At 39.5% G+C, this 23,407-nt stretch overlaps 2 protein-coding genes across 2 annotated transcripts; both read left to right on the plus strand.

The window, feature by feature from the left end:
• The first annotated feature begins 1,014 nt into the window (after positions 1 to 1,014).
• LOC121297776 (cadherin-related family member 4-like) lies at positions 1,015 to 12,296 on the plus strand. Its single transcript, XM_041224275.1, has 20 exons — positions 1,015 to 1,285; positions 1,463 to 1,492; positions 1,629 to 1,804; positions 2,132 to 2,294; positions 2,614 to 2,708; positions 3,239 to 3,337; positions 4,044 to 4,147; positions 4,479 to 4,609; positions 5,130 to 5,310; positions 6,020 to 6,170; positions 6,940 to 7,042; positions 7,260 to 7,478; positions 7,669 to 7,814; positions 8,155 to 8,299; positions 8,563 to 8,777; positions 9,282 to 9,421; positions 9,901 to 9,957; positions 10,304 to 10,397; positions 10,603 to 10,630; positions 11,129 to 12,296. Exons 1-20 carry the CDS (start codon positions 1,237 to 1,239, stop codon positions 11,182 to 11,184), a joined length of 2,382 nt encoding a protein of 793 aa, XP_041080209.1. The 5' UTR covers positions 1,015 to 1,236; the 3' UTR covers positions 11,185 to 12,296.
• Positions 12,297 to 14,029: 1,733 nt separating this feature from the next.
• On the plus strand, positions 14,030 to 17,715 carry tlr9 (toll-like receptor 9). Its single transcript, XM_041225486.1, has 2 exons — positions 14,030 to 14,044; positions 14,547 to 17,715. The coding sequence occupies exons 1-2, from the start codon at positions 14,030 to 14,032 to the stop codon at positions 17,661 to 17,663; spliced, it is 3,132 nt and encodes a 1,043-aa protein (XP_041081420.1). The 3' UTR covers positions 17,664 to 17,715.
• The last annotated feature ends 5,692 nt before the right edge of the window (positions 17,716 to 23,407 follow it).

Raw genomic sequence — 23,407 nt, forward strand, 5'->3', positions numbered from 1 at the left:
ATTTGTCAAAGACTTTCAAAAGGGCACCTGTGATTTATTAGAAAGGACAAACTATATTATTTTTTACGATGTTTGTAATCGGTGCAGCTCACTACTGCCTTTTTAATAGGGGCAAAGGCTGGCGGCAAACTGTCTGGCAAGCACAAACAAAGGTCTTAACCGCTATGCAAAAGAAAAGCCTGGCCTGTCTGTGCAGGTGTGGTTATAAAGCTTTCAGCCAACTGGGAGAGAATCCACAGCGCAGTGCATCACACAACACTGCCCCTTGCACATGCAGATACTATCCTGGGGCCAACAGTGTTCTAGCAGCTAGATGGGAAAACCCTTGCAGGACTTGAACACACTTTTTTCCCTTGTTGTATTTATTCATTCAGTACTGCCGCTATCTCAGTGCTCACTACAGGTCAAGTAAAGGTGTTTGTTTCTTAATGCATGTCAACTTAAGGAAGGCAGTTCCCAGAGTTAACAAAATACGCACAGTTCTCACAGGAAAAGAACATTGACATGTGTGCAGGGCTGCTGACGTGGCCCCCATTAAAAACATGTTTTTTGTTTGCCCGTTTCTTTCTTCAGCATTGCTTTTATTGAAGTACCTGTAAATGGTTCACCGTGGGACTCGGCTGTTTCCAGGGGGTTTATTTGAGCAACCTTTCTTCCGATGGTATAAGGCACAGCAGGATTTTTTGGAGCATTTTACAGTACCCCCTTAAGGTGGTTGATGCAATTCATGTGGATCCCTGATACTGTAAAATGCTCTGATACTGTCAGCACGTGTGGGTCTAACACTATTCCGGGGCCAAAATTGCCCTTTTCTCATTTTTCAGATAAACTAGTTCAAGCACAAGGGGGGCAACATTTTGAGAATTGGTAGCAATAATATTTTTCTTTCTCTCTCTGTCTCTCTCTCTCTCTCTCTGCTGCTTGACTGTTGGCCCTCCCTCTCTCTCTTATTATTTATTATTTTTGGCCCGCCCTGTGTTTATTATTTATATATTTTTTCAATTTTGAAATACATGGGGGAGGTTTCTGCACTGCAGAAAAGGCCCTTGTTTCTGTGTCAACATGTTTGAATTGTTCATTGTTTGTGCAGTGGGTCCGTAGAATGCCACCTCCATTCACCCCTGAATACATAGCAACCCCATTCGTTCTGTGTTTGCCCTGGGTCTTGGAAATTCAAATAGAAACTTGATGTCAGAGTTCTGAACACACGCAAGGAGCAGCTTTTACAAGAACACCATGGACAGAGCAGCGACCTTGGGACTGCTTCTTATTGTACTGTTACAAGGTGCGCACAAATTCATTTCATTATTATTTTTACTTTAAAAATCACATTACACCAACAGTTAATGTGAATAAAATTGAAGTATAAAAACACACATACATTAGTTATAACATTGTAAACAAATTGATTCTATTTGGATATAGAATAGTATTTTGTATGATTTTCGCTTTTTGTTTTCAGTATGTGGATCCTTTTGCGTCAGTGAGCCTCGTAAGTATTATTATTATTATTATTATTATTATTATTATTATTATTATTATTATTATTATTATTAAATAACACTTTACCATTTATGTTGCAACAACAAATGTATGTAATTATTGATTTTATTATTTTGCTTCTTTAGAATTTCTCAACTTACCACAAACTGTTGGAATCCCAGAAAACAGCCTGCCAGGAACCACAGTGTATTCAGTCACTCTTGAAAACTGGCAGGATTGGCAGTCAACAGTGACCATATCTGTCAATCCTGCCACCACATTCTTCAACAACCCTTCCATTAACTCAACAAAAATAGCAACGGTGAGAGCTGCTAATACGCCTGTCCAAGTTAGCTGCCAACATGTATTATTTCCTTTGCTCTCTTTTTCAATGAACAATGGCAGTGAATTCAATGATAAAAGCAGCACTCTTGTTATCTCCCTGTGCTGTGGCGACCGTGAACTTCCACAGCACAGGCTGTAAGGCTGAGGTGAAGGACTTGAACACAAGGTTTTTTATTTGTTTAGTTTTTTGCAGTGGTGTATTTGTAATGTAGGCTTTCTGTGGCAGTTTTTAATATTAATATACTCTTCATAGAGATCATTTCATCATGTCACTGATGGTTTTTGTGCTACTTGTTTTCCTCAGATCACACTGAGCAGCTCTGCAGCACTAAATGCTTTGATGGTGAATCAGTACACCATAACCTTTACTTACAGTAATGGTTACGGCAGAATTTCTTCAAACCTATACGTGCAGATCGTCCCAGTCAGCTATCCTCCACAGTGTGCAACACCTTTCTCAAGCCAGGGTAAGAGAACACCATACTGGGGAGTGGGGGGTGGGGCTGTGGAGGCACAATACCACCTGTATTTGGCTAGTTCACAGCAGGATCAGCAACTGTCTTGCTACCTTTGCCTTCAATATATGTACATGCTGTAAAACTTTTTTTTTTCTCATTTTTTTCACAAGCTATAGTGGCTCTAACAGAGGCGTTATTAAGATAGTGATTAAAACGCGGATCTCAAGAACGGATAGGGTTCTGTGTACAGTATACCGTGCACTGTGCTTTACCTGCTGAGCATGGAGAACCCAGCATAGTGATGCTCTGCTTTCTGCTTGGCTTTCAGTTGGAGATACAGTGCAGGTGCTGGAGAATGTGCCCAAGACCACCAAGATTTACACAGCCATCGCTACTGACGCCAATGCTGGCACTATCTTCAGTGTAAGGACAGTGTGTCTTTTTCTTTCATGTTTTTTCTGACTATGTTCACCTGCTTGGGAATCATTTACATGTAGTGTTTCTAAGTACACCGTAATGCAGCTTTAAATGCACATGTGGTTACAGAGCAGTTGGATTGGAAATGCACAACGCTTCTTACATATGCAGTGTTTTGAAGATGTTAGACTTCCTAAGAGGTTTACTTTGTAATTGAACATGTAGTTGTATTTAAACTACAGAACAATGTGTGTATAATTACTGTGTTATTATTGTGCAGTAAAGTATGATTAAGAGGCACTTAAAATAAAATGTTACCGGGATTGTTTTAAATATTTATATTGCAGTGCTGGCGATGGGAAGTAGTTTTTTATGTACCAGTGGTATATCTTTCAGGGCTTGTGTCCTTACTTTAACTCCACTTTCATGCTCTGAGTTAAACTTGGTAAAGTAACTTGGGTTAATCTTCATCTAAGAACTACTGTTACTACTTGGGTACCTGCTATTGAAAACATGTCCTATCTTCTTGTTTCCAGTATAAAATAAGAAATGTTGTGCCAACTGGACAGTTCACCATCGATGATTCTGGCAACATTTATCCAAATCAGGCTTTCAATTATCAGACTGGTGACCGGGTAAGAGGACATCTCTGCTACTCTCAACAATGCATTACTGTTTTTGAAGTCGAAATGCCATTGCAGAAATTTTACGAAACAGAAAAACAAAACCACTCTTGTGACGAAATGCAATATGGCAACAGGATATACCTAATCCAGGCTCTTTGCAAATGTTCTAGATAGAGGGGGGTGGGGATAATGTAGATGACTGCTTAGATGATGTATATATTTGTGTGTGAAGGAGTTCTTACAACAAGCATTTAAGCTGGATTTAGTTTCCTTTATTGATTCCAATAATCAAAGAGTCACTTTCACAGCTTAATCATCATTAGACACAGAAATGAGGCCACTAGTTATTGCAGAAATTAAGAAGTGATTAGTTGCTTATCAAAGGCCTGTCTTATAAATCTTGCCTAAACGTGTGTGAAAGCTAACCCTTGTTTTTGCAAACTTAGCTTCTCTTTGTTTCAGCAATGATCCAACCAATGTCAAGTTCCCACACCCCACTTGCAGCTGTGCTGAGCAGTGTACTCAATAATATTGTTTAAATCACTTTGTTACCCTTGCATAAACTTCTTTCTATAAATTGAGTATCCTCAATACCTTTTAATTGACCTATTTCCCTACATGAGCATTTCCCATGCAGTGAAACTAAGAAGAGATACTGTGATGCGACAGTAAAATGACTGTGACTGTGTTCTCTGGCTCCCCCTTCTGGCTGCAGAGTTTCACGCTGATGATAGAAGTGAAGGATCAGCATGGAGGTTCATGCAATGGGACCCTCACTGTGGAGGTCTTGCCTGTTGACAAGACCACCATAACCTTCAAGTGAGTATTGGACGCCATTATAAGGCTGTGCAGAAAATCACAGGTGCATAGTACTAGAATGCACATGTACATTTATTTCAAATCTGTGACATTAACTGTGAAATGTAATTAAATAATCTGCTTCAGTAACACGTCTCTGCATTGAAAGAATCCATCACAACTACGACAGCATTTAACAGGGTGACACATGTTCAGAGAGCTTCGGTTTAAATTATAAGACCATCCAGCAAGCAGGTGTACATACTTTTATTTTTTCACCAGATACAAGCTCAAAGTGCCCAGAACAGTTTAATCACTAGAGATACTGAATTTCACAATGTCCTTTTCCCAGCCTTGTCAACCAGCGTGTAACGATTCAAGAGAACACAGGGCCAGCAGCTGAGGTAGCTACAGTCACAGCTGTGGGAACAGAAGTGCGCTACCAGTTAATAATCCCAACGTCATCCTTTCAGATCGATGAACGTAAGAAGTCTTCTGTACTGAACCTGATGGGGTATCAGAAGGAATCTTCTCTCCATACCACTTCACTGTGCCTTTAAAGTTCAATGCAAATCATAAGTAAATGTTTGTTAAGTGTGTTGTTGATTTGACTATGTCTTCAACATTATCCATGGTGTGTGTCATTATACAGGATAAAGTTCTATTTACACAAAAATAAAAACCTTTATATGCCTGTTATATATGCTAATGTATAGCATATATAACAGTTGTGTTGTGTTGCTATTATTTGCATAGAAAACCCTGTTATATGTTATGTGTTATATTTGCTTACCAGGTACTGGCTTACAAGTACATTATTTTGTGCACGTACCTCAAGTCATAACTCATAATCATCACATAAACCACAGTCGTGGTTTTCAGCATGGCCATAAACAAGTTTGCATGCTCAGGGAAGGTGCCGCCTTGTGTAAATACAGTGAATTAACCTACATGAATGTAACACAGTGTGTTTTAGGCTCCTGTATTTTTGCTTGATTTATAGAATCAGGGCTGATCAGGACAACCTACAATCTCGATCTGGATTCCAACCCAGGCCTGGCGTTCACCTCCTTACTGATCCGCGCCTACGACCCGGTCCATAAGGTCAGCGCCACAGCTACCGTGCAAGTGACGGTGCAGGACGCCAATGATATCCCTCCATTCTGCACACCTGCAGTCGTTGTGTAAGTGCTACAGATTCTGCCCCCTGTCACTGAGATGAGATGAAGATAAAAGCTCTAAAACCTGGAATGCAAACGAGCCTGCTTCTTTTTTGCATTGTGGTTAAGACGCTCGCTTTGCGGTGCACAGACTCCCCAGTTCACTCTCAGTCGCATAAGAAACAGACGTTTACTCTGTGTTCATCAGTGTGCCTTTATTCAGATCCCTCTAGATAGCAATATTAAACGAAGTCCTTGAGAAGGGTGGTGTGCTGACAGCTAACACTCACTAAATTCAATCAAACTTTTCTCTATCTTGTTTATTCTTCTCGAGTCTCCCTCCTGCTAAACAGTCCTTTGCCTCGGGCCCAGGGAGTTATGCAGTAATTGATCTATTAAGATGCTTTTCACTGTTGGTTGATTCCACGTTGATAGTAAGAATGGGTGTGGTAAAATCAATGACATTACTAAGAAACCTGCATACTGCTAACAGCAGGTCTCCGTGTGAACTGTGTGTGCAACATTCCTTGAGATAGCTCTTTTGACATTAACTTCAATAAATGACCTGGAGACATTTCTTCGTCTTGTTGTGCAGACAATTTTTGTTGTCTTTTAAAACTGTCCATTTGACATGGAATCCCACTATCAGCAGTGTTTAGAGAAATACTGCAGTTTGCTATCTCCCCAGTTCAAAATATTTCTGTAACCTGTGGTGTTTGTTTCCAATGAACAGAACTCATGTGCCTGAGACCACACCCATTGCAGGCAGTCTCTTTACCTTGAGCTGCTCGGACAGGGACAGCACAGGCAATACACTCTCTTACAGCATTCAGGCTGACGGTGTCTCTAGGTACATGTTCCGTCTGCAGGGGACCACCCTGGAGGTGAGGGGTGTGCATGGAGCCGGAACCAAAGCCCATGAACCATCAGGTTTTGTCTGTGGATTATTATTATTATTATTATTATTATTATTATTATTATTATTATTATTATTAAATTATTTAGCAGACGCTTTTATCCAAAGCGACTTATAGAAATTAAACAAACTATAAAAGTATATAAGTTACAGGCAATAAAAAAGTATTACAAACACATATATGCAATATATACAAAACAAATATAAATACAGGAAAAAATGCAAAAGGATATTTAAATAGGAATTTACAAATAGAGGTTGAATAAGTGGGTTTTGAGAAGATGCCAGAAAACAGTAAAAGACTGAACAGTCCTGAGGATAACCGGTAGCTGGTTCCACCACAGGGGGACGCGGGAAGAGAAGGAGTGAGCACGGGAGGAAGGAGAGTGAAGAGAAAGACTGGGCACAGGAGAAAGGAGAGTGAAGAGAAGGCATAACAAATCAGCCAGTAGAGGGCGATTGTAGATAGGAAAGGGAAGTATGATGAACAGAGCGATAGGCAAGAGCAAGGGACTTAAATAGGATTCGAGCAGAGATAGGTATCCAGTGGAGTGTGTGAAGCAGAGGGAGCTAGAGTGAGAGTAACGGGTTTGGGAGAATACCAGACAAGCAGCAGAATTTTGAAGTTGAAGAGGGCAAATAGCCGAAGCAGGGAGACCAGCTTAAAAGAAGATCAAACTTTCATGTTTTATTAATTCCTAATTTTTCCTTTTTATTGTATTTATTTTGTCCCCCAGTTAAACAATACACTGGACTATGACTCTGCTGTAATGGCAGGTGTTGATTTCCAGTACCCCATTACCATCATAGTAAAGGACAGTGGAGTGCCTCAGTTGACAAGTAAGTCACATTTCTTGTCTTCTATGAAGGAAGAGAGCTATATGAAATATTCACTGTGTTTTAGACACACATTTTCCATTTAGCCCTTCCATTGATAACACTGCTTTGAACCACTTCCACGTCCTGTCTTTACACTGCATTTTGAGTATTTGCTAACACCCTGCTTTCTGTTACAGTACCTAAAAACTGCTCTCTTTGTAAATCTTCCATTTTCCAGCCAGCGTTTCAGTGTTTGTGACAGTGACTCCAGTTAACGAGTTCCCCCCCACCTTCAAGGAACCTTTCACCTTCACAGTGAATGAGAGGAGCCCAGTGGGCACCGTCATTGGGGTGGTCACAGCAACTGACCGTGACTGGCCCTTTAACAACATCCAGTACCGAATCACTGGGGGCAATGGCAACAGCCCACCTCAATTCTACATTGATCCCAGGAGCGGTGAGTGTCAACATGTGGTCAGACTGGAATGAATAAAACAAAGCAAACAAACAAAAAAAAAAATTACCTTTGTTGAAATAGGCAACCAAGTAAAAAAAAACAAAAAAAAAAAACAACTTCCATTAAATGAGATGAAAAAAAAATGTGGGAAAATGACCACTGCATTTGCTCTGTCCACCTTTGTTTGAAGGCCAGATCAATCTCTTGTCCACTCTGGACTTTGAAAGACAGTCAACCTACCAGCTGATGATTGAGGCAGTGGATATGAACCAAGACCTGCAGCCTGATCCTGATAGACAGAAGACAGCCTTGCAGACCATCACTGTCAATGTCCTGGTAAGTCAGATAGATGTGAAATAAAGCTGCAATGCCTCTCGTTGTCCCTAAATGCAATCTTATACTACCACTTACATTAAAAAACAAAAAAAGAGCCCATACTTTCAAGACAAAGTGTTACATCCCCTGATAGTAATGTTGATTGTCATAATGTATACTTTACTTATAGTGTACATATACAAATAGGCCTTCTGTAATCATCTAAATGCTAGCAGTATTTAGATTGGCTGACATTAAGAGCCAAATTAGTTAAATTTCCATTAAATATCCTGCAATCTGTTCATACACTGTTGCATTTCTTGATTAAGGTCATTGAAATTCAGATTTTTTTTCCACCCAGGATACCAACGATAACCCACCAGTGTGCAAACCTCCATACTACGAGGCCACTATCTTCTCCACCCTCAAAGCCGGGCAGGAAATAGTTCTGGTTAAGTGCACTGACCAAGACATTACCTCCACGCTCACCTACATGCTCGTGGGAGGCAAGTGCCAATGAAGCCAGGAAGACACTGTTACAGTTTCTTAAATGGAATCTTGTACTGGCAAACCTAGTAATACAGTGTAAATTATTTAATTGCAAATGCATTTAATTTGGTAACACTACTTGTGAAGAGCAATTGATATTTAAGATATTGCGTCATTAATGCTTCATTTTGCATGTAACTTGAACAGCTACAATAAAGATTTCGCTTTAATTTGCTTTTCTGTCCAGCCTGTCTTCAGTTGTGTTTTGTATTTATTCCAGGTAACGTTAACAATCGATTCGCCATGACTGAAAACATTCTGGTGTCCCAGAACACCTTCTCTTACCTGAAACCGGGGGTGTATGACCCCACGACCTATGAACTCCTGGTCAAGGTGACGGACGGTGGTCCCCCGACCTTCTCCACCACGGTGACAGTGATAGTCCACGTGATTCCATGGACAACCACAGTCCCCACCACCACCCACAAAACCACGGTAGGGCGACTTGTATAATCATGGCACTGCCTAGTGCAGTTGCTCTTCCAACCACAATGTAGTCTTCAGTTTATTCAAAGATCTGGCGCAACAATGTTGCTCATCCTTGCTTTGGAGGGACACCTTTATTTATTTATTTTTATTTAGTGCTCATGAACAGTGAGGTATTGTACAACTGTACCGGGCTGTGCTGTATGATGCTCTGCCGTTACGGATTCTGTCCCCTGTCGCTGAGATGAGATAAGATTTAAAGCTCTAAAACCAGGAACGCAATGAGCCTGGCACTTCTGCATTGTGGTTAAGACGCTTGCTTGCAGTGCGCAGCTTCACTGGTTTGTGTCCAGCCTCCGCCCAGCTACACAACCACACTGGCTACAGTCAGGCAGCTGTCTCAGGAGAAATCCCCCAGCTCCGAGAGCCATTGTGTGCAAATTTGCGTGGTGGTTGTGAGAGGGAGGCAGTAATTTCTAAATTAGTTTTTTTTTTTTTTTTTTTTTTTTCCAGAAAGTGACCCTCGTTCCTCAGATTGTCACTGTGGTTGACAATCAGTGGACCCCAGACCCCTGGTTCGTAGCCGTTCTTGCTGTGACTGGCGTCCTCGTACTGTTAGCACTAGCTTTACTGATCTGGAAACTGCTGAGCATGTATGTATCACAAGTCATCACCTTTACGTTCACATTCTTTTCACAATGATAAAAACAAGTCATTACTCACTTCCTATCCAAAAGTTCAGTTCAGAAATGCAGTCATGCAGAATATTCATCAGTTGTAACATTTTGAAATACAATTGATTTACAGGAACCGTCCTACAATAATGAGCACTAAGTCATCACCACCAATTACTGTACCCCATTTTGTCACTTATTTTTCTGCATTATTACATTTTAGAAAATCACAACCTTTACTTTATTACCAAGAAAGAATAGTACTCTATATATTAACACTCATTTAGTTCTGAGGAAGAATTGAGAATGAGTTGCAGCTACTGAACTGAGCTTGAGTTATACATGTCTGAGATGTGAGATGCAATGTTATTGAGGTGGAAGTAAGATCTAGAAATATACTATGCATTCTGCATTCTCCACAAGGAGCGTAATATAGACGTGAGTGTCATCTCTTGCAGGACATCACTTTGCAGGCGAGTCCCAACAGAGACAGCCAAACCACTTCTGCAAGACAGGTAAGCTACACCTTGGAAGTTGTTTGCTGTGTCAAGCCCAGAGAGGGTCAGACGATGTAATGAATGCAGTTAACCACTGTGTGAGTGCATGCTTCAAGACCTGCCTGAATCCAGGAAAACAACCTGCAGATCTGCCCGTTGGTTATTTGAATCAATAGATTTGATGAAGTCCGTTAAAGAGCCATGGAGGGTTTGGTAGGCTGTCTTGAAATATTGACCCCGCGATGGATGTGGGAGTGTTTTAAACAGATTTGTACTAGAATACCATTGCCAGTTTACAATAGATATATTTGAAAAACTGCTCGTCATGGATTTAATTATTCAGTGTGATGTGTGTTTGGAACAGAACCTTTGGTGACACTGCAGCCCCTACACCAGAGAGGAGTCTCCCGCAGGACCCCAGGAAGGACAGAGAGCACACAGCAAACCCACTGTCACTGGTAACCCTGGCCCTGTTGTTACAGCACACCTCACACACAAACTCACACCCTACACAGCTTTCTTTCTTTAGTATTAATTAATACATTTACTGGCCTGCCTACCAACTGTTGTTCAAATCAGTCTCCACTGTCGGCTGTAGGTAGTCAAGCACACCCCAGCTTTAGTGTTCAGCAGGATATAACCATTTTTATTTTTATTTTCCAGCAGTATGATGGAAGAGCACAAGACCCATGTAAGTGATCTATTTTTTTGTTGGTCTCCAAAAATGGATTAAAAAAAAAATTGGATTAAAAATGATTTGATCAGGTGCGTTTTAGTCAGTGAGAAAACCTCTTTGAGGAAATACTTTGCAGTGTGTTTCCCATTTTTGAATTAAACACGTAACATATTCGTTCATTGCTGAGTGATTGTGTATCATTGCACTGGAGTGTTTAAAAAACTGAAAGCCATTCACCAACAAAAAAAAAAATTACACACGTGAAAATGCCTTTTGTTTTGGCTGTATGCATAGTCAAATTGAACCCCTTCCTGTTTATACAAATGACCCATGCTAGATTCGAACTCTGAAAGAGAGATTGATTTTTTACTCTTTTTATTTTGTATGTGGTGTACAAAAGGCATCAGCTGTGAGGGGTATACAAGTGTTAATTGAGAAAATCAGCAGTCATTTATAGAAATTGCCATGCATTGTGAGTATAGATAAAAATAAATGGTCTTGCTTGTCTCTTAGTTACAGGGCGGGACTATCTGTTCAACAGTGTCACAGGACAGAGATGCTGGGTTTGAAGAGACGTGCTTATTGATCACACAGCACCCCACCATGATTCACTGAGTACCCTTGCCTCGCTGCCAGCTTCACATCCCAACATCCCAATCACAGTGCTGTACTGTACTTTAGAGGTTCCATTCCACAGCTCTCTTCCAGCTGTTTGAATTTTTCAACACTATCTCCTGTTCTTTTAATCACATATGGCAGGGCTGGCCAACCCTGGTCCTGGAGAGCCACACGGTCTTCTGGTTATTCATTCCACCTGAACCTATTATTTTCTTAACTGGTCAACACTAAAATAAATGTCTAGGTCTTTAGCCGCTGATGATTTAAAGATACCCAGAAAACCTGCAGGATTGTGGCTCTCCAGGAGCAAGGTTTTTCTTGATTCAGAATTGCATTTGTTTTGTTTTTTTTACTTCCAGATGCACCCATGCTGGAGTAAATAGCTTTGAGAATCTAAACCCTGCTGTACTGGTGAATGTACTTGAATGACACAGGGTTCATGCTGTTTGGAACTCCACTTACTGCAACACATGCAGTGCCATCCTGCCTTACTGGCACAGTGAATGGCACAAAGATAAATCATTTCTCTGAAAGGGGAAGTACTGCATTAAACATGGTTTAAAAGGCCGTACATTTTAGAACTGAAATGTCGAGATAAATAACTGGATAAGGCAGCGGTGTAAAAGGATACAGGACTAAAAATAAGGCGTGGATGGGTGGATTTTAAATATGACAATTCCTTATGTTGTTTCATTTCTTTGAGTGTACAGCTACTGTGCTAGTCAGCCACTACATACATCGTTTCTTGTGTAAATGTGTAGAATGGCAACTGGAATAATACCCTTATAATTTGCTTCACTATTTGTACTGTATTTCCCAAAGCACTGAAGTTAAATTATGTCTGTATTGTTTTGATCGTTCTTTAATATTTGTGCCAGAAACATTTGTCTACTGTCAGTTTTGTATGAATACGAATTGCTGTGTAGCATGTGTTTGTATAATTTCAATAAGGCACCCACATTTTCCTTAACTACTCATATGATTTTCTAAAAATAACAGTGTATCTGTTTTTTGTTATTGTTGGAATAAATGTGTTCTTTAGAGTGACAGATATAATAGCTTTCTGCAATAAACACATATCTGAATGTTTAGAGTGTATCTTCCTGTGGAGTGTTTTAAAAGACATTTAAAACACTTTATTATGCCAATGGAGAAGTGATTAAGAATACCTCCGCACCACTGAAGGTACCCTTTCATGTCAACTCCTGCAACACTCACAGCCAAGTACATTCACAGCCAAAGAAGACACAGAAATACAAACACCACCTTTTCAACAGCAAAGGCCTCAGACAGATACACCAGCAGCTGCTGCACTGAAGACGATGGCCTACTGGTCTTGTCTACTTATCAATCTGACACCACGAACAGAGCTTTGCAATGGAATTACAATTAGATTAGTGACTGTAAGCATACAGTAAGTGCAACCATGTAGATCATGCATTAGTGTTAAATGAGTCATTAACATGTTTAATTCATATTAAAATAGTTTTTAGTCACATAGTTTTTACTGTATACAATTAGGGTTGCTTTTAAGTGAACTGATTACTGCAGCTTTATCAGTGTTCTTGTTGTTTATATCTTAGCATGACCTGGATTTTGCTTATTATATTTTTCATAGTTACTTCTGCATTGCTGCCAGTGTTTCTACCTTTACCACTGAGTTACTTCTAAGAGAGAACTGAAACCTGCAGCTTATGGGATGTGAGATTCTGAAATCAGGTTTAGTCAGTTGAGAAGAATCAGGCTGGTATGTTTGTTTGAATAGATTTAGGTGCAACTATAGCATTCACCTGACTCACTTTGCTCAGCCATTTTTGATATTTTACTCAGAAAACCGTTTCAAAACTGAAGTACTAATTCTAGAGCAGGTTGTGTTTGATTTATAAAGCCTTGGATGTCCGTGCTTAAGCTCAAACTATGGTAGGTGGAACTTGCTTTCTTTTTAAAAATACTGGAGACACCAAATGCTGTACAAATAATAGGAAGAAATACTTTAATTTCAGACAGAAATCTTATATAAAAAGGCAAGGCTTTATTGTTTAAGGTAAATGTATTATTTATTGTTTTGCAGCACTATTGAAATGACACACTACAACAGAAAAAAAAATAATCTCTTCATACGATTCAATCCTCATGTTCACAAACAAGAAATACCAGACACCAGACACCAGACTGTTAGACTGTAAATTGAAAACAAATTCATCTGGTAAACCATAAACAGTCACTGGTAAGTAATTATTCACAAACACTTATGAGCAACAGACTATTTAAAATAACTTCCCACAGTAGCCACAATGGAAATTCAAATTGTGGTCTGTGCAATAATTATAAAGTGACTGTAAATATGACTAGCATTACAATAGATGTCACCCCAAACTTTAGTTTTACAAGATGCACAGCTTGCTGGGTTATTGATTTGACAGATGTTGAAAATGTGGTACATATATCTACATGGTATTCTTTCGAAATACTAACATTTAAAAAAATGTGTTTGACTTTCAGAGGGTCAGAAATAAAGCTTTGACATCAGTACGATTCATTCAATGATTAATTTATGAAATAATTATATATGAATAATTATTTTGAATGGTAATGCTGCAAGATTCCACTGTAGCCTGGGTTATTATGGGTAGGTTTTTTATATTAGATATTTTTTCTTTATCAATGAAAAGTAAAAAACTAAATTCTGTGTACAATAGTAAACACTGTCACAGAACTCTGATGTAGTAAATGGTCTTTAAAGGGTAAGTAGTTTGAACTTTTTTTACCATTTTATGGTATTTCCAACCATTTTGAATGGCTTTGGCTCCAGTACAGTATCAACCTTTACCTGGCTTTGAGCAGCGCTGTGTAGAGAATTTAAACTTCAATAACATTACACAGCCTTCCTTAATCCATTCAACTCGTGTGGCTGAACTCTCCTGGCCCGCATGTTGTCTATAGAGATGTAGACCCAGAGTTCAAAGTTAGACACTTGCAATAGAATGAGGAAGGCTGTTCAGTGCCATTATTTAGGATTCTTCTGTCAGGCACAAGCCGAGTGCACAGCTAGGTAAACGCTGCCAGAAAGAAAAATGCTAAGAACTAACAGAAACAGCAACAGAAACTAGAACCTTTAAAAATGATTGCAAACACCATAAGATAGTATGGGAATTGCAAAAAAAGATATAGAAAGGAGTTTCATAAAGTATTTCTTGTTTTAATAACAAAGCAATATTTAATAATATTAAATAAGATTAAATGTGTTTTTGCACTGGATGGGTCACCATGTTATTGATTACTAAAAGCCTGTATACATTTTCTTGTCACACAGAGGAACAGTCTGATATACCCTTCACTCTTCATCTTTCTCCTGGTGCCTCTGGCCAGGGGTACCCTTCCTAAGTTTTTTCCTTGCGATGACACCAATAATTCCACAGTGGTAATCTGCAGCAAAAGAAAGCTATTTGAAGTCCCTACGATCAGTTCCAGTAATGTAACCACTTTGTACCTGGACAGTAACAATATCAAGCTGGTGAAAAGACATGCCTTCAGTGCCCTTCCAGGCCTGCAGAACCTGAGCATCATGTGGAATTGTCTTCCTACGAGGTTGAGGTCTCCTGGGTTGCCGTCTTGTCGCATGGAGATTGAGCCAGAAGCCTTTGTGAACTTGAAGTATCTGGTATACCTTGGCTTGTCTGGAAATAGCCTGACGTCAGTCCCCCAACTGCCCCCGAACCTGAAGGTTCTCAGTTTGGCTTACAACAACATCGTCCACCTCAGCCATGCAAATTTCTCTGGGGCCCAAAACCTGGTGAACCTCAACCTGGACAAAAATTGTTACTACAACAACCCATGTGGTGACACTTTTGATTTAAAGGAAGATGCCTTTAGAGATCTGCACCAGCTGCAGGTTCTGTCACTCAAGTTTAATAATATTACTGTGGTTCCCCGAGGCCTTCCAGAGTCTTTGGAAGACTTGGATCTAAGAGAGAACAAGATCAGCAGAATCAACAGCATAGATTTCGCCAACTTGACCCAACTTAAAATCCTGAATCTGGAGTGGAACTGCCAGCGCTGCGACCATGCTGCCCAGCCCTGCTTCCCTTGTCTCAATAATGCTTCCATCAACCTGGATCCCAACTCCTTCCGGAACCAGAGGAATCTAATCTCCCTAAGCCTGCGCGGAAACTCTCTCAGGACCCTGTCCGACAGTCTCTTTGAACCTCTTGCCAACCTCTCCAACTTGGACCTATCTGACAACCTGTTAGCATATGCCATCATGAATGGTACGTTTTTCAGCTACCTTAAAAAAGTCAAAACCCTCAATTTAATATACAACTATGAACCATTGCACGTTTTCTCAACCCTTCAGCTATCTCCTCATTTCCAAGACATGGGTTCCTTGGAATATCTCCTCCTCACTGGTTACTTCTTCCTCACTTTGGAGCCCACAGGCCTAAAACCCTTAATGGCCCTCAGAAACCTTCAAAAACTAGACTTCCGGATGAACTTTCTAAACGAGGTCAACATGTCAATGTTCACCCAGATTCGTACTCTGAAGCAGGTGGTGCTTTCTGAGAACATGTTGGCTTTCCCTCCTCGTTGTCCATCAGTAATTAATCATTCAGTAAATATCCCTAAAGAACCAGAACACAATCTGTTACCAGGCTTTACTATGTCTGGTTTGCTTGAGCATCCAAGTCAAGTCAATGAAGAACACGACTGGGATACTGATCTCATCCCACAGCTAAGGAATCTCCAGTACAAGTATTGCAACAACAGACTGTCACTTGATTTATCCAATAACAACATCATGTCTATACATCAGGATATCTTCCAAGGTATAGAGGATGTGGTTTGTCTGGATTTGTCCTCCAACTATATCAGCCAACCCCTGAACGGAAGTCAGTTTTTGCCCTTAAAGAATCTTCGCTTCCTCAACCTGGCACACAACCGGATAGACCTGTACTATGAAACTGCTTTTCAAGAGCTCAACAGTACCCTGATGGCCCTAGATCTTACCAGCAATGCTTACCACTTCCACATGAAGGGAATGGGTCACCGCTTTACCTTCATCCACCACCTGAAATCTCTCAAGTCCCTGAGCTTGGCCCAGAATGACATTGGCATCCGTATTTCCACCAGGCTGGAGAGTGACTCTCTAAATTCGCTTTATTTTGGTGGCAATCGCCTGGATTTGATGTGGGATGGTCAAAACGATCGTTATCTAAGTTTTTTTTTGAACCTCACTAATCTCACCTTCCTGGACATCTCCAACAATCACCTGAGGTCCTTGTCTAAAGATGCTATGAACAACCTCCCCAAGACCTTGAAGATCCTTAATGTCAACAATAATAAGCTCATTTTTTTCCCCTGGTGGTGCCTTGAAAATCTGAGCAACCTTATACACCTTAACCTCAGCCACAACTCCCTTAGTACCATTCCCAAAGAATCTATCACATTTGGGAGTAAATTAAGAATCCTAGATCTCAGCTACAACAGTATCAAGAATCTACCTAAAGCTTTCTTCCAGAGCGCATCCTCCTTGCATTTCCTCAACCTCAGTAACAATGCCCTTAAGTTTCTCTACTCCCAAAGCCTTCCTGCCCAACTTCTACACAACCTCACTGAGCTGGCCATCCATGACAACCCCTTTACCTGCAACTGTGATTCCTCCTGGTTTATCGACTTTCTCAAGACCACTCAGGTCACGATTCCCCACCTCACCACCTATGTCACATGTGAGTTTCCCGAGTCCCAGCAAGGAAAGGCAGTCCTGTCTATGGATCCTCGTTCTTGCCAGGAGATCCTTGGTAATCTTGGCTTCCTCTGCACCTCATTCATGACCATCATCTTCACCACCCTGCCAATTTTGAAGAAGCTTTATGGTTGGGACTTTTGGTACTTTATCCACATCTTCTGGGTGAGGCTCAAAGGCTACTCCCTGCTTCCCCAGCCAGACAGCCAATATGATGCTTTTGTTGCCTTTGACACTAGTAACAAAGCTGTGGCAGACTGGGTTTATAATGAGCTAAGGGTCAGTCTGGAGGACAAGGGGAGAAAGAGGTTCAAGCTTTGTCTGGAGGAGAGGGACTGGCTCGTTGGACTGTCTTGCATTCAGAACTTGTATGATGCGGTTTACAAGAGCAAAAAGACAGTCTTCATACTGACCAATGAAGGCTCCATCAATGGGACCCTTAGGCAGGCATTCTTCATGGCCCAGCAGCGCCTCTTGGATGAGAAGGTGGATGTGGTGGTCTTGGTCCTCTTGGATGAAGTGATGCATAAGTCCAAGTACTTGCAGATGAGGAAAATGCTCTGCAGGAAGTCTGTCCTCACTTGGCCTCGAAACCCCCACAGCCAGCCTCATTTCTGGGACAACATGCGAGTCACCCTAGCCTCCGACAACAACCGCTACTATGACTCTAATTTCAGTGAAGGCTTCTAAGCTTTGAAAAAGACACAAGTGCCGCAAACTTTAATTTCATCCTGAACACAGGGCACACACACTGTTACAGGGATGTAAATAAGACTCCTTTTGCATAGCAGTTTGATCCATTCCTGTTTTTACTAGGTTTTAATAAGACACACCTGAGCTTGTTACTTATATACCGTGGCTAATCAAGCTCCTAGTAAAACCTGGAATTGGCAAAACTGCTATGCAATAAGAGCCGTATTTCACAGAAAAGTGGGTATTACTATTGAGTTAAGAGAAGGAGACCTACAACAGAGGATGTGAAGTAGAATAGTGATTCGATATTTTAAACAAAATTAGGTTTTCCTGAAATAATGGTTTTAAACGTTGTTATTTTCGATCTGAAAACAACAACTGTGTAAGTGAACAAATAAAGACTCCAACACAAATCCTGAAGATCTCATTGTAATTTTTTTTGTGTTGCTTTAGTCATAAGCATGTTTTTGATAATGGGGTTAGTTGTTGTGAAATGTATATTTCAATTGATTTGTTACTATGACTGCTACTATTACTGTATCTTATTTTATGATTATCAAAAGCTGTTTGTACACATTTTACACGTTTGTAATTCAATTCTAATAACATATGTATGGCAGAGCATTATAGTGTAAGTAGTAGAGTGTTGAAAAAGTACAATGACTGCTGTTCAAATTTATATTGTGGTATTATGGTTTGTCGGCCACCTGCACAGGGAGTCTGGCACTACTTGACTCTGCCGCCATCAGCCCCCACAACTCCAGCATGTCTTTTAACTTTTATATGATAAAAAGGGAAGTGAAAGCACTTCAGTCGTGGGCTTTGAAACAGCATCTAGCTTTTAATTATTTTTGCTCAGAGAATTTAAATAAAAACCTCAGAGTGGGAAACATCTGGAACCACACAATGGCACGGGCCAGTTAAAGTCAAGTATTTTATAAATGAGTAGAATGTACTTCATCATTAATGTGTTTATCTTGGAAAATAACAGTTATCTGCATAGTTTTGTTTCCAGTATGCAACTTTGGTATGTGACACCCTCTAGTGGAGAAATATAGCCGGAATAAAATACAATATGTTATTGCATGAAGGTTAGTTGACTGTATCTGCTGTAAACATAGCTGTTATCTTGGCTACGGAATATCTTCTGTTTGGTTTGCTAATTGGTTGCCTGTAACATAATTTCTTTTCAACACCAAGTTCCATTTGATTATTTATTAATAGTCTGCTATAGTAACAAAGCATCAGCAAACTACATTTTCAGTTGTGACAAAACTCTATAAGTCCCTCTACTTGGCTCCTACAACTAGTTAGGCTTCACAATATCAGGAGTGTAAATAAGACTCCTATTGTGTAGCAGTTCGATCCATTCCTGGTTTTACTAAGTTTTACTAAGACACGCCTGAGCTTGTTACCTATATACCGTGGCTAATCAAGCTCCTAGTAAAACATGGAATTGGCAAAACAGCTAGGCAATAAGAGTCGTATTTCCATCCCTGCAACATGTAAAACTTAATGAAGATAATTACAGTCCTACTTGTCTAATACACTAATTAACCCTTTAGAACTTTCTGCAACACATGTCCGTTAACACAGGTTTAATTGGAAAGAAAGACATTTTCAAGGCAGTATTACTGCAGGTTATTCTCATTACACAATATTACTGCATTTAAACTCATTTGAACTGAAGATAAAGCCATAATTCAGACACATAATATATTCAATAGTTGCCATAGAGGGCTGTTTCACTTTGGCATGTGGGTGTCCAATTGTTCTGCATGTAGTACCAGGAGTTAATCTCACTCAACAGAGAGTCCCTACATTCAGTAATTATAAACCTACAAAGGACTGTGATGTTCAGTAAGAGTTAGATTTCAATAGTTCATTACTCATAGAATAGAGATCCGGTATTGATAATATTGTCTGCCTTGGTCAACACAATTAGCTACAACATCATCTCCTGTAAATACCTGGAGCAAAAGAAGCCATGACTGTTAACAAAGCTTTATTTTTTCGACATGGTGCCAGCACTTAGTGCAGAAAGTCTGGACAAGGTTAAAACTTAAACATTAACAAGGAAGTGATCCTTCATGAGGCCAGCTGAGACTGACTGTCTGCTCGTGTTAGCTGCCAACTGATAAGACACGTCATGTACCAAGTCTATTGAATACGAATCATTAGGCTGTCTCGAGTCTGAATCATTCACAATTAGAAACGAGGCATGTCTGATCCCACACGTGGCTACAAATTAGAGTCTTGCTCCTTGAGGAATTCATATATGAGATCTATATATGTATACCTAATAGATAATGTTAATGCAATCCATTCACTATATATTATACTGTATAAGTCTTTGCGAGGAAGGTTACAAATGTGACCAATATGAACAATATTTTAAAAAGTTCTATTTTCATATGCTACTTTTGATCTTTAAGATAATGTATTAAACGTTGTTGAATTGAATTGCACTGTTTGTGTTTTTTATTTATTTTGCAATGGTCACTGTTTTTTTTTTAGACTTTACACCATTGTTTGAGTGGGGTGGTACCTTAAGTATCTATTCACGAGATTAACTGAGATTTAGTAGCATTTCCTGCCTGATTCTCCATCATAATTATTGCTGCTCCAATGAAAACACAGAGACATGCCTTTATTTACTATTGATTTTATGCCCCAGGGACAAGTGCCATCACCCACAAATGTAACAAAGTACATGAATATAATATTGGCATAATGAAAGTGATGCATTAAAATACAACCGTGAAAGTGAATTTACCCATGACTGAGTCTTGTCTCTAAGAACAGAACTGCAGAATGTTACAGTTGTGATCAGTTTGGGTTCAGTGCTGAAGAATGACTACAAAGATTAAATTTATATGTGAAATCAATAGCTGGTGTATTTGATAATTAAAGAATTCATCTCCCATTCTGTATGTCTATCAAAGTTTTTTTTTTTTTTTTCTTCAGATTCTGCAAAAGGAATTGATGGTGTTGATTGTCACCATTGTTACGAGAACTAATTCGGTTGATTGCAAATTAACTGGAAGTGTCAATGTAAAGCAATGTAAAGCAGTGAGGACTGGACATTTCACAAGGTAACAGTGCACTGAGACTCTAGATACTGTACAAAGAACTAATCCATAATAAACAAAATGCCATGCAGGGGTCACTACACAAATATGGGAGTTAGGCTTCTCATATGAATAATTGTATTGAATTAATGTATTTAAATTAATTAATGATTAAAATTATATATATATATATATATATATATATATATATATAGTCTATATATATATATATATATATATATATATATATATATATATATATATATATATATATATATATATATATATATATATACTATACACCTGCTTGCTTGCTATAAAATGAACCTATATTTTTATTTTAAAATCATGTTATATTTATTCCATGCTACAGAGTGTAATTATTAACTTTATCCTATCCTTATAGCATAATACCCATACTCAATGTGGTGGTCCAGGATCATTAACCAGATCCTAACTCCTCCCATGGCTCTTACTGTATTTGATCCGGGATTTTCACAAGTTAAAGGCCACCTTTATTGAATGTGAATAATCCACCAGTGCACATCTGCAAAGCAATGCCATTTGGGAAAGAACTCTGGAACAGGCTGCAGATACACCAGCCAAGCAAAAACTCTTACAGAAAATTCTCTGCAACTTGCAGACCACAACAGGGAGCATGTGAGAGCTGTTAGAATCGGAGACCACACCAATTCCATTACGCTTCATTTCACTTCTCCTTCCCCTGACCACAGTTTAGAGTCAGTGCAGAAGAATGAATTGAACTGTTCAATGCAGTAGACATTTCCATTACCGCTCATTAATTTCTCTTCATTCTCACTGCACACCACTGTTCATGCTGCCTGCTGACTAGTCAATATTGATTAAAATGGTACAAGCATAGCAAAGCATAGCCCAGTATAAGCAAACCGACCGTTGTTTTCCATTTCATCAACAGCAATGCTTGAGAGGCGTTTTCAAAAGTGACATTTAGATTTGCCACTAAAGGCAGGACTAGGGTAGTGGTCTACCCTCATTTTAGCTGGGAGGGTATTGTCCTTTTTTATCATGTTTGAAATGTATAAATGAACATAGAAAAGCACAAAATCATATTAACTTATCATCAAAGCACATAACCTGATATATTGGAGCTAAAATCTATTTTGCATTTTAGAAATTCACCAGATATGGGAATGAGTACACGGAATACAATCCCTTTGTAATACATGGAGACAAGGGAGTGAAATAAATTTGAAAGACGACTGAACCCCGTCCAACACCTGTTCGATATTCCAGTCAGACACTAGACTGTCTCCATGCAGGGGGTTTCTCTATCGGTGTGCAAACCGATAATTACGAAATGCCCCGTCTCCCTGCATTATGAGTCAAGCTGCAAGAACAGCACGTAGGCTGGCACCCATAGACCACTGATAATGACCAGCGCTATAGTGTATGGGGATGCTGTGCCTTGTTTGTGAGGATCAATGTTTTAAAATCAATTCTCTGCTTTACTTGCAGCTAGGCAAAGAAGCTAGAACAGGTGACTGGATTGGGTATGCATCAACACAATGGCTAAATCTGCCCTAGCAAAACATTATCTCAGAAAATCTCCATTTCCACAAACCTTAAACTAGAAATAACCCACCCCTGCATCTCTGTGGATCTCCCAGAATACAATGCAAAGCCACAGCATTGCATGCACAATGCAGCCTTACCTTGGCTTTTAGAAAACAGATCCGTGAGATAAAAGCCGTATCTCTTCACAGCAGAAAGTGAACAAATAAATAAAAGAAATGAACTACCACCCTCCCCCAGCGTTACAAAACCTACAATGGAAAGCAACACCATACACACTGACATATCATTGCAATAACATCTCAAATGGACAGATCAGCCAGTCACTCAGTATTTGTTGGTAATTGTCAGATATAATGACCTTAGCATGAAAAATGTGTGGACTTTAACGTTACTTTCTAGTCCTTATGTGGTCTCTTCACTATCAAGATCTGTTTGGTGTTGCAGTTTCAGTACATCTCAATACATCTGTATAGTTTTAAATGCAATAAGCTCCTCAATCTGCCCTTTGGAGCGTCCTTTGCGGACAGCTGAATAGCAGCGATATAAATGATAGTTTTAGGGAGATTATTCTTGACCCGCGCCTGGCTGACCAGCATCGACTGTGCCGTCGCTATATTACAGAACCTTTCCCCAGTGCTAGGTCAGTCAGTGAGCAGTGCTTTGAGTAATGTCTTTCCGGAGAGCTTGTTAGTCATCAACCTACAGCGCAAATCCTAAGAGGCATTAAATTTCATTAATGGGTCTGCTGGAAGCAAGTAAATCACATACAATAAAGGTGATAAGAATGAAGTCATATTAATATGTGTGACCTATATTTGCTGAGAACAGTCATTTCCAGTGTAGTGCTTTGTTTGTAGACAAGATACACAGTAAAATAGTACAAAAAGGCACTCTGTATTGAAAGCTGCTATTGTTGTGCATTTCTTTAGTTTAGGATGTAATATATTGCTGGGTTTTAGGGAATTCCAAATTTTGAAAACATTGACTGTATTCCTATAAGTTTAGGGATTTGTTATCTATTATAAATCCAATATGAATCCTGTAATAGTATCTGTTATGACATTCTTACAATATATTTTATCAAAAACATGACTGTGTAAAGGTCTGTGTTTT

The sequence above is a fragment of the Polyodon spathula genome, chromosome 23 (assembly GCF_017654505.1).
Source record: "Polyodon spathula isolate WHYD16114869_AA chromosome 23, ASM1765450v1, whole genome shotgun sequence".
In the NCBI taxonomy this organism is placed as follows: domain Eukaryota; kingdom Metazoa; phylum Chordata; class Actinopteri; order Acipenseriformes; family Polyodontidae; genus Polyodon; species Polyodon spathula.

Excerpts from the sequence above, each read along its gene's own strand:
- LOC121297776 (XM_041224275.1), top strand. The coding sequence starts at position 1,237 with ATGGACAGAGCAGCGACCTTGGGACTGCTTCTTATTGTACTGTTACAA. Across the intron at positions 1,805-2,131 it reads ACTCAACAAAAATAGCAACG|ATCACACTGAGCAGCTCTGC; the intron begins GTGAGAGCTGCT and ends TGTTTTCCTCAG. Across the intron at positions 6,171-6,939 it reads TGCAGGGGACCACCCTGGAG|TTAAACAATACACTGGACTA; the intron begins GTGAGGGGTGTG and ends TTTGTCCCCCAG.